The sequence below is a fragment of the Parasteatoda tepidariorum genome, chromosome 6, assembly GCF_982258835.1.
Source record: "Parasteatoda tepidariorum strain Cologne lab strain chromosome 6, Ptep-v5.0, whole genome shotgun sequence".
Classification (NCBI taxonomy): Eukaryota; Metazoa; Arthropoda; class Arachnida; order Araneae; family Theridiidae; genus Parasteatoda; species Parasteatoda tepidariorum.
The window spans coordinates 72,350,003-72,360,390 of record NC_141760.1 but is presented as its reverse complement, the minus strand read 5'-3'; the positions used below and the strand labels follow the sequence as shown (position 1 = coordinate 72,360,390).

The following is a 10,388-nucleotide window of genomic DNA, read 5'->3' as shown; positions in this document are numbered from 1 at the left end:
CGATATCTTTGTCTGAGTCTTTTTTCTTAAGATTTTTGAGGTCTCTGATGATTGACCTGTATGTATCTATAGATTTTGGCTTTATGGTCAGTCTTTCGCCGACGCTTTTCCCTTCGTAGTCAGTAATATTCTGGTTTTTCATTCTTTCGTTGAATGTTTTCCATTCGAAGTCCTTGTCTACAATGACAATTGGCGGAATCTTCGAGTGTTTCTTGGGTTCAGTAAAAGGAACTTGATTGTCCAAATTTGTAGTTTCGAGGTTTTCTTCCTCAGATAGCTCGGAGTCATCGATGTCGATTTTCTTTCTCTTGTTGGCGTTATTGGCCTTTGGGGGGGGGGAGGAAAATTTTCAGTTTCCATGCTATTATTTTCGTCTTCTTCATCCAAGATTTGGAATTTGTTATTGCTAGCAAAATTTAGCTTAGCATTTTGTATCGTTTTCCCTACTTTTTTAATTGGGAATGGGGGAGGGGGGGCATTTTTGATTGCCTTATTTTTGTTATCCTTCGGCCTTTTCATGCCGAGTTCTAATAATCGATCGTTTATGTCTCTATTTTCCTTAGCGATCCTATCCAATCTTATGTTAATCCTCTCATTTTCTGTGATTAGTTTGTTGATATATCCATTTAGGAATCCTATCAGAGTTTTTTGCGATTCGTCGCTTGCCTTTGATTCGAAGTAATTCGTAATTTTATTAGAGTCCTTTCTAAGTTCATTTATATCGCATTCCTTATCGGGGGTGATTAGTAGAAGTTCTAAGGAATCTGATTCCATTCCTAGTTTAACACTAACTTTTCCTACGGTATTGGAAGCGCCGATCGGAATCGCTGCGGGTAGTTGTTGGCCCTCAGAAGGGCCTTTAGCGGACTCAATTTCCGACACTTCCATACTCGAGGAGCCGGGGAATATTAAGTCTGACGAAATTAAATTAGCGTCTAAATTTGAGACATTATCCGAAATTAAAATTTCCGTATCATTAAAGCTCATGTGGAGTCAAGCAGTATCCTACTGGTCCCACCCAGAAGAAAACCAAACACCTCCTAGCAGCTTCGTTGACACCGGGCAGAACAAGTCTTAGGGTTTCCACTGCTAGTCGGTCAATACTTACCCGAGATGCTGGTCACAAAAAAATTAAAAAAGCATAAAAACTCTGGATCAGTAGCAGAAATACTGCAGCGTCCTACTCTCAATTCGGAGCACTGCAGCAATCTGAAGGAAGCGCTGACGCCCTAATGTTAAACTTTGGGCTTCACCTTTTATTTAAACCAAGCACTCGTTTTTTAGACCAAGGTGTTTTCGCTGTAACCAATCACTATTTGTAGAAAGAAAAGCAAAGTACTTTAAAGTGTGTAATGAAGGAATTCTTTCATAATGTATATTTTAAAAAAAGAATTATAAGCTCTAAGTTTATTTATCATAAGTTTGTTCTTTTTTTTTTTTTAATATAATCTATAAAGAATTAGATTCTCGTGGGCCCTCTGAGCGCCCAGGGCCCCCGGGCACTGCCCGGTTGTTCCCCTACGTAAAGACTGTACTGATGACGATAAAAAGTGGGAGGGGCCTATAGACCTCTCTCTACTTCATTTGCACTATGTTGAATATCTCAAATTCGGAAGATTCTAGCTGACTGAGTGTGTCATCGCAAGAAGTATCTATGGGGAGGCCTCTGATAACTGTACGGATCTTTCGTGGTCTTGGGATCGCTTCTTTCTCGTCGCTGATTGGCTGTTCAGTGGGCGGAGCTTCCAACTCAGAGTCCGTAGCTATCGATGTTGGTTTCTCGTTCAGGATGGGTTTCTTCTTTGCCTTTTTCTTTTTGGGTGGAGGATTTTCTTTATTAGTCAAAGGCTCTTTTGAAGGAGTTACCATCTGCTGATCAACTATTTCAGTTGTGGTATCAGGTGTTTTCGTTGGAGTAGAGTCTGATTTACCAATTGATTTCAAGAAGGCTTCATAATCACTTCGGCATCATAATCAGGACTGTTAAAATAACTATATATATCAACATCAGTGCGACTTGGGGTAGACGGTGAAAACCGTTTCCCCCCACGCCCGATTCGAAAAGTATAGACATAATGAAAATAACGTCCTAGTTGAATGAAATCTCTAACTGGATTGAATATCAGAGAAACAAAGTTACTTGTATTTATAGCCTTCTTGGCCTCAAACTTACGTCCAATCAGAATATTCTGATAACATGCGGATGTAGAAGAAAGCTGCTTCAAATGAGTATGACTACAGTTTTTCCTTAGCATTGAAAAAGAAAAATAATAATTTCGAAAATTTTGGTACCCTTTGAAATAAATGATAAATAAAAAATATATATATTTCACCAGAAAAAAAAGTAGGAAAAGACCCCTTTATTTGTACTTTATTAAAAACTTTATTTAAATTATTAATTAAAATATAAATGAGTCGAAAGAATTAATATATTTAAATAAATCAAATATAATGTTAATAAATAATTTAGTTTTTAAAAATTCTATGAAAAATTTTATACGCTTTAAGGAAAAAAGAAATAATGTTCTTTTATTTTTAAATTTTTTGTTGTTGGTAAAACAATGACAACCCATCAAACAATGACAACCCATTACCAATTTCACATACACAGGTAGAAAAGCATAACTTTAGCTATTGTACCGATGAATTAGTTTCCGTAAAGTGGCGCTGTTGTCAACGTCGGCGCGATAGCTCTGAGGATATCTTACCGATAGTCGGTGCAATAGACGCTGCCTAATGTAAATAAACACAGAAATGCGATAATGTAACTGAGGGCTAGATCGTAAAAGTTTCTCTTTCTTAATTTATTTAGTGATGCATGAAAGTATTTATATTCTTGGTAATTATTCTCATTTATTTTTAATCAAATTCAAAACGAAAAATGGCTAGTGTGAGTGATAAAATAATCAGACTCAATGCTTTCCAAGAAGTCAGTGTAAGTGTGTGCAGCCCATCGGAAATTGTGTCAGTTGAACTTATAGATGGTAGTGCTGAAATTTTTGGTGTTGAAATGATTAAAAATGCAGTGAGAACATTTTCTTCCTCTTTTGCTGTGCATACCAGCAGTGGTTGTTCTTTGAAGTTTATTGGTGCTCCAGCTGGAATTAGAACTCAATCCACTAATTCTGTTATCTATGACATTCACAAAAATCTTCAAGATAGTAGGGAAAGAGCATTTAAGGATGGCAAATTAGGGCCTATAGTGTTATTTACTGGCCCAACTGATGTTGGTAAAAGTACAATTACCCGCTCATTGTTAAACTACGCTGTTCGATGCAATACACAGCCCATATTTATAGATTTAGATGTTGGCCAAAGCTCAATATCGTTACCAGGCACTGTAGGTATATTGCCCGTTGACTGTCCTGGTGATCTTGTCAAAGGATATTGCGAACAGAAACTATCTGTTTACTTTTTTGGTCATAAGAGCCCAGGTTTTAATATGTTACTATACTTTGAGCTCATTAATAAACTAAGTGTCACCATGTATAATCGTTTAGAAGTTTCACCGAAGATTTCTTCATCAGGTACCATTATTGATACGTGTGGTTGGATTACTGGACAAGGTTATTTGGCGATACTTCATGCTGCCAGATCTTTCCAGGTTTCAACAGTATTTGTTATAGAAGATCGAGAACTTTATGCTAATCTTAGACAAGAATTGCCTACAGCCACAGTAACATTTTTAAACAAATTAGATGGTGTTACAGTAAGAAGTAAGGCATTTCGAACTAATAAAAGAAAGGAGCTCATTCAGGAATATTTTTATGGTGCTGACAGAATTTTAAACTCTTATTTATTTGAAATAGGATATCGAGATTTTCGCATAATAAGGATATGTAGCACTGTTAATAAAATTAGCCAATATATGTATGATGAACCTCATAAATATCTTGATATTAAAAATGTCCCTCTGGATCATTTAATGATCAATCAAATTTTAGCTATCAGTTATGCTAGTACTGTTGAAGAAGTAATTACAACAAGTGTTTTGGGATTTATCTGTGTGAAAGATATAGATTTTGAAAATCGTATATTAAAGGTTTTGTCTCCTCAACCTGGACCTTTGCCAAATAATCTTCTAATCGCAGGTGATATTTTCTATGAAACCTAGTCAAGTTTGATTGTTTAACTTTTTTACAAAATTTGTAATAATTTATTTTTTTAAAAGAACTGACTAGTTTTTAGAAACAATTTCAATAATATTTATGAAGATGCTAACAATTGTCTTTTCTTTTTAAGTTTTTTCATCTTTAATTTTGAATAAAATTAAATACATTAGTACAATTGAGTGACATCATTTTACAACACGTTTTGAAATTATCTCTTTTTCTTTCTTTTTGAATAAATGTCTTGAATACTTAACTATGTCACTCATACGTTGCAATAGCAGCACAACTCAAAAAATCAAGTTTTGAGATAAGTGGATAAGATAAGTTCGAGAGTTTTAAGATAAGTTCATTGCTAAGCAAAATGCTTTAGTTTGCTTATATAAAGATTATCTTCAAGTTGAATTAAGTGTTGTGCTAGTATTGCTGCTACCTGTTACATTTCTTAGTCAAAAACACATGTTTTTTTAGTTGTGCCACTATTGCAGCCCATGAGCAATGTCTTTGTAGTTACAGCTTCAAGCCCTAAAACCACGAATATAAATCAATTTCTGTTTGAATCGAATCAAAAAGCTTTCGGAATGATTTCACATCACTGGAGTTTTTTAAGGGAGAAATATTCAAAGTTTTATTCATGTGAGTGTCGATTAAAATATCTTTGCGTCCAAATCTATCTTCTGACATTTTAATAGCATTATCATAATTTTCAGCCGTTATAGCAAATCCTTCGACAGTCTGAAGCGCTGTTCCCTACAAATAAAATTTCAAATAATTGAATTTGCTAATTTTATCTAATGAATTATTGCTGTGTATGGCTGATTCGAACGAGTTCCAAAACTAAGCCATTGGCTTATCTCTCCATAGAATTTTTGGGTTGATAATTTCGGTAGATTTATTTGAACTTAATCTTGAAACATATTTTCTAAAGTGTTCTTTAAACTTGAATCGGGTGTGGTTTCGTTTCGAGATGTAGATTGTTTTGTGCTTTCGTTTGGAATCAATAATTGTGAGTTTATTTTCTTTTTTGCTCTAAATTTCCATGTAATTATTCTTTCGCGATAATCCATGGCCGAATTAATGTCCGCATCAAGTTCTTTAGGATCCAGAATTTTTTGTAGTTCACTGTCCAAAGTTTGTAATTCAATTGCTAATTCCGTCAACAATTTTAACAACTCTTCTAAACAATCTGAAACAGTTTCTTTTTTAATTCAGTTTCGATGGTTTTCATTTAATTAGTCGCTGATGTTCTTACAATTCCTCTGCGCTTTTTAAGACGAGCAATTGCGTCGTCAGCCATTGCTTAAGTGTTCTGAATCTGACAAGCTCGTTTTATAAGCAAATACTTTCACTTTCAATTCCTATTCTTTCTCGTTTGCTAACTTATTTTTATTCCTCAAGAAAGGCCAGATCCCGGCAGGGATGCCATTAAATGTAAAATAACCTCTCTTCTTCTCAAACTAATAATAATATTAAGGTAAAAAAGCTTACCTTTCTATAGTTCGTAATTTTCCGGGTTTGACCTAATAACTTCTTGAGGCCGTCTTTCTTCTAATAAGCAATGAAATTCAATAAAACTGAAATAGTTAACATAAAGAATAGGAGTTTAATTAGTTAAAAAAAAGACTATTTACAGAAAAAGTTACAGAGGAAAATGCATAATGAATTTGAATCGGAGCGGTTGCTCTCTTCGACTTCTCCTCGCCTGAATAAATATAGAACTGTTCTAAGCGTAAAGAGTTACGGTTACATTTTATTACTGCTTCGGTGGATCTCCGATTGAGGGAGTGGCTACTTCGTAACATATATGTTGCAAGACAGATGTTCAGCTCCCTTGTCTTTAAATTGGTGATAGTCAACAAATGAACCTAAATTTACTTTTTGTAGAATTTTCACAAATACTTGCAACATTCTTAAAATTTATCAGACTTTAACTAAAGTTCATTCTCTTAGTTTTATTCAATGTCTATAGGATTCTTAGATAAAGGCAATCATCTTATGTTTATTTTTATGTGCTATTGTTATTTTAAATATTCGTTGTGTTATAACAGTGACTTATATCTTATTTTATTCCCATTAGAAACTCAACTTAACCTTATCTTAATTCCATTTGAAAGTACAATAAAAAGTCCTATGCATACCTGCCAACTCTTTTTTTATTCTCTTTTTCAAAGATTTTATTTTCATATTTTAAGTGATAGCAATACTCGGGTTATTCCAATTAACTTTTTGAATTATAATGATAATTATAAATGAGTTTGACCACTACTACATATAAATAAATGAAAACATAATAATCCTTGCGCAAGCGAATTTCAACAGGATCAAAATATAAATATATTTTTGAGTCAGATTGTTTTTGTTTATTGTTTTACAACCACTCTGAAAATCCATTTTCGGAAAGAGTGGAAGTTGGCAGGTATGCCTATGTCTGGAATTATTCTGATTTCAGCGAGTACAGAAAATAGATTTTTCTTCATAACAGGCTTAAAGATAAACATCAAAACATTCGTTATTCAATAAATAAAAAATAGACAATAATGATAATTAATGTCAATTTCATACAAAAATGTTTTAAAAAAACTGTGCAAAATTTCTAAGGCTTGGTGTCCAAATGTCCAAGAATCGAGAAGTTAATCAGTTTCGAAATTACCAACCGGAAAAGATGCTGCCCCATGCCATGCAGTTATCACCAAATTAAAACTTGAGATTGTAATAGATATAGATTAGTGTGTCAATATTAAAGCGAGCAAGAAACCATTCGTAAATATTTCCCCCAACAATCACTTATTTTGGTATTAAGTTAATTTTTACCATTGAGTTGTGGGATTTCAAAACATATAAAACTCCAATTATAGATGTTATTGATTTAAAAAGTAATTTCAGGCAAGTATTAGTGGAAATTGTCAAGCAATTTTTAATCTTCATTCAAAAGCCAGAGATAGAGTTTACGCCGAAGGATTTTTACTAAACAAATATTTTACAGAATATAAGACATCTAACATTACACACCTTGCAGCGATATTCTTAAAGCCGAAATTTATTTCTGGTTATGTCTGTGAATCAAGAAAATGTTGCTGCTATTTCTTTTGTGAAATTCAGTCTGCCATTCAGCAATAGCCATGCTGCTAGTCTCTTTCATCATACCATGAGATTCGGTTCTCCATTCAGCAATAGTCATGCCGCTAGTCCCTTTCTTACTGGGAAATTCAGTCCTTCGTTCAGCAATAGTCACGCTGCTAGTCCCTTACTGTGAAACTCAGTCCCCTGTTCAGCAATAGTCACGCTGCAATTAAATATTAACTATAATTATTAGGCCATAAACCACTTACATTAGTGAATGAATGCATTCAAAGGAATATTTTATTTTTAAAAAATGAAATTCTCAGTCTAAAATGCATTGTAAGGATTTCCTACCACCACTAAATTAAACTATTTTGGTTAGATAGAGAAAGCTGTTTACAGAATGTTTTATCAATCAGATTGTTTCTAAATTTAAGATTCATTTTATAATCTGCGAAAAAAAATTAAAGGGAATTTTATGAAACGATTTTTTGATCCACATAAGTTACTCTTTATAATATAAAGTCTAAGCACACAATGACACGTTATTATTCTTATTGACCAGAAAATTCACAAGTGCAAGAAAAATATGTATAAGTTTTAAAATTTTCTCAATCAAATAAAAAATCTTGTTTCTTTAAAAAACTTTTTAAAAGTCACAGAATAGAATTTATAATTCACCATAACGCCTTTAAAAGTGTAGAAGTTGTAAGGAAAAAAAATTTCAATAAAATAAAGATTAAGATTAGTATTTAAACTGTATAGTTTTTAATTAAAAATTTAAAAGTACATTTTATTTCATGATATTGATTGCCTTGTTTATTGAGTTTCAATTAAAGGCTCTTGAAGAGAATCAGTTTAGACTAATATCCCATTCCTCATTTGTAGAAAATAGTTGGCAAGCCAATTTTCTTAAAATATACCGAGATAATTGTATTGTTTTTCCATTTGCATGGCAGTATTCTCGTGTAAAATAAGAAACTACCATTAACCATCAGTACTGTCAATTTCAATAAAATTATTATGCTTTTGATATTGCGGGGCATAATAAATGTCACGTCCCGAAACCAACTACTTACAAAAGTTGCGTTTTTGTGGACTTGTAGAGAAATCGAGCATTATTAGCAGGGCAAGTAGTGGCCCTTTGCTCCGAGAGGCATAGTCCTAGACCAGTGATTCTCAACCACTGTGCCGCGGCACTTTTGTGGGCCGCCGAATTCTTAAAATGTGCCGCCAAATATTAGAACTGATACAATAAAAATTATAATGCTTTTTTTATTATAAGTAAAGTTTAAACTAAAGAAAAGTGTATAGATATATAATATTATATATATACCTACTTTTTATAATTTTTCTACGCTTTAACCGCGTGAACATCTCTTTGTGGTCGATTGTCTTGTCTCTGACAATCTTAAAATAAGAAGGAAGTGTTTAAATTGTCTTTGACACAAAATTTTAAAAAATGTTGAAATTAGTAGGAAATTTAATGACTATTAAAATTATTAATTAACAAAGGCAATTAATTACATGCTAATTACAAGCTAATTACAAGCTTAATTACAAGCTAAATACTAACTTCCAAGCGAAAATAAAAGCTAATCATTAAAGTAAGCTATGCAATTGATAATTATAAAAACAAATTAACAAAGGATAACTAGCAAAAAAAAAGCTAAGAATTAATAATTAACAAAAAACTAACTAACAAGAAATCACAAAAAATAATAATTAATGTAAAAAAAACTAAGAGTTAATAACTATGGAAAACAAGCTAACAATTAATAACTAGCAAAAAAAACTGTTACTAACTAATAAAAAATTAGTCGAAAGAAATAATTAATCTTCTTTAGCTTTTGTAGTACATATTTTATTTCCCATTCAAAATTATTATCACAAACTATTTAACACAGTGTATTATAGGTAAGTAAACAACTTTTAAACAAATTTTTTTCATTGTGTGCCGTCAAATTTCGAAATCGTTATAAGTGTGCCGCAACAAAAAAAAGGTTGAGAATCACTGTCCTAGACTCTTGAATAAAAAATTATGAAGCATTAAATTCAAAAGCTCTCTTAAATTCGCCTCATATTATCGCATTGTGTCTTACGCATTTTTTTCAACAATTTAACTAGTTTCTATCAGTAACCTTTGCTGAAATGAATTTAAAAATTTAGTAATTCTTTGGTTTTTGTAAAATTTATAGAACCATTTATCCTGCTTGTCTATACATTTTGCTTATAGTAGTGAGAAAAAACATTAAACTATGATTTCCGGAAAGCACAGCAGAGCTGCAATTTAAAACTTGAATGTCAATCAGAAAGCTGCCGGAATTTACAAATAATCTTTGAGCCATTATATTGGCGACTGTTATAATCAGAAAACTATTGAACAGATCAAACTCTTAAATGGGTCTCAAAAGGGTTGAAGTTTCAATTGTAAGATTCCAACTCCTGTAAACATGAAAGCAAGTTAAGAGAAACTGAAAAAGTGATATCATTAACAAAGTGCTGCTTTGTATTAGCTATTTTGATTAAAAGTACTTAAAGTATCGTTATTCAGGATAGCACCTTTACCATCAGTGAAGTTTTCTATTGTTTCAAAACATTTTGCATGTCAAATAAGGAATCGGAACTCTGCAACAAATAGAACTTCATGAAAACATTAATATTGTGTAAATTTTTTTTTTTTTAATGTCATCTAGATGCTTGAAAATAAGTAATATAAAGTTTAAATATGACTGTTACTTGATAATATCGTTAAACTGCAGCAATAATTAAGTTACATTACTGTATTTAAGGTGTTTTGAATAATCAATTTAGTGTTTTGATGCAAGTCCAAAAGCAACTTACAAGAAATTGATTAAAGTTATTTAAATTAATTTATCAAAATCCTGGTTCATGAGGCTTAAAAATTTAGTGAAACTTGTTTCATTTGAAATTTAAATATGTTTTTTTGGAGTTACTAAGACTTTTTTAACGGTTCGAAGCTGAAGATATTTGAATAATCACTTCATACAAAAATTGCTGACATATAAGAATGTAAGTAAACTTACCTGTTAAAACTGAGCAAACAACAGAAGGTCTGTCCTACGAATTCGACTTTGTATAAACTTAAATGTATGGTTCAAGAACGAGCGATCATCATCGAAATTTATCTGGGTGCCTGAGACCTTTGGTCGCCCTTTTCCCATCCATCATGAAATATTATCTTTAAGGTGGCTCTTT

The 10,388-nt window shown here is 32.2% G+C and overlaps 1 protein-coding gene across 1 annotated transcript; it reads left to right on the top strand.

Annotated features, from left to right (window-relative positions):
• Positions 1-2,881: 2,881 nt before the first annotated feature.
• On the top strand, positions 2,882-4,114 carry LOC107454342 (protein CLP1 homolog). The gene has a single exon (XM_016071504.4). The coding sequence runs from the start codon at positions 2,882-2,884 to the stop codon at positions 4,112-4,114; it is 1,233 nt and encodes a 410-aa protein (XP_015926990.3).
• The last annotated feature ends 6,274 nt before the right edge of the window (positions 4,115-10,388 follow it).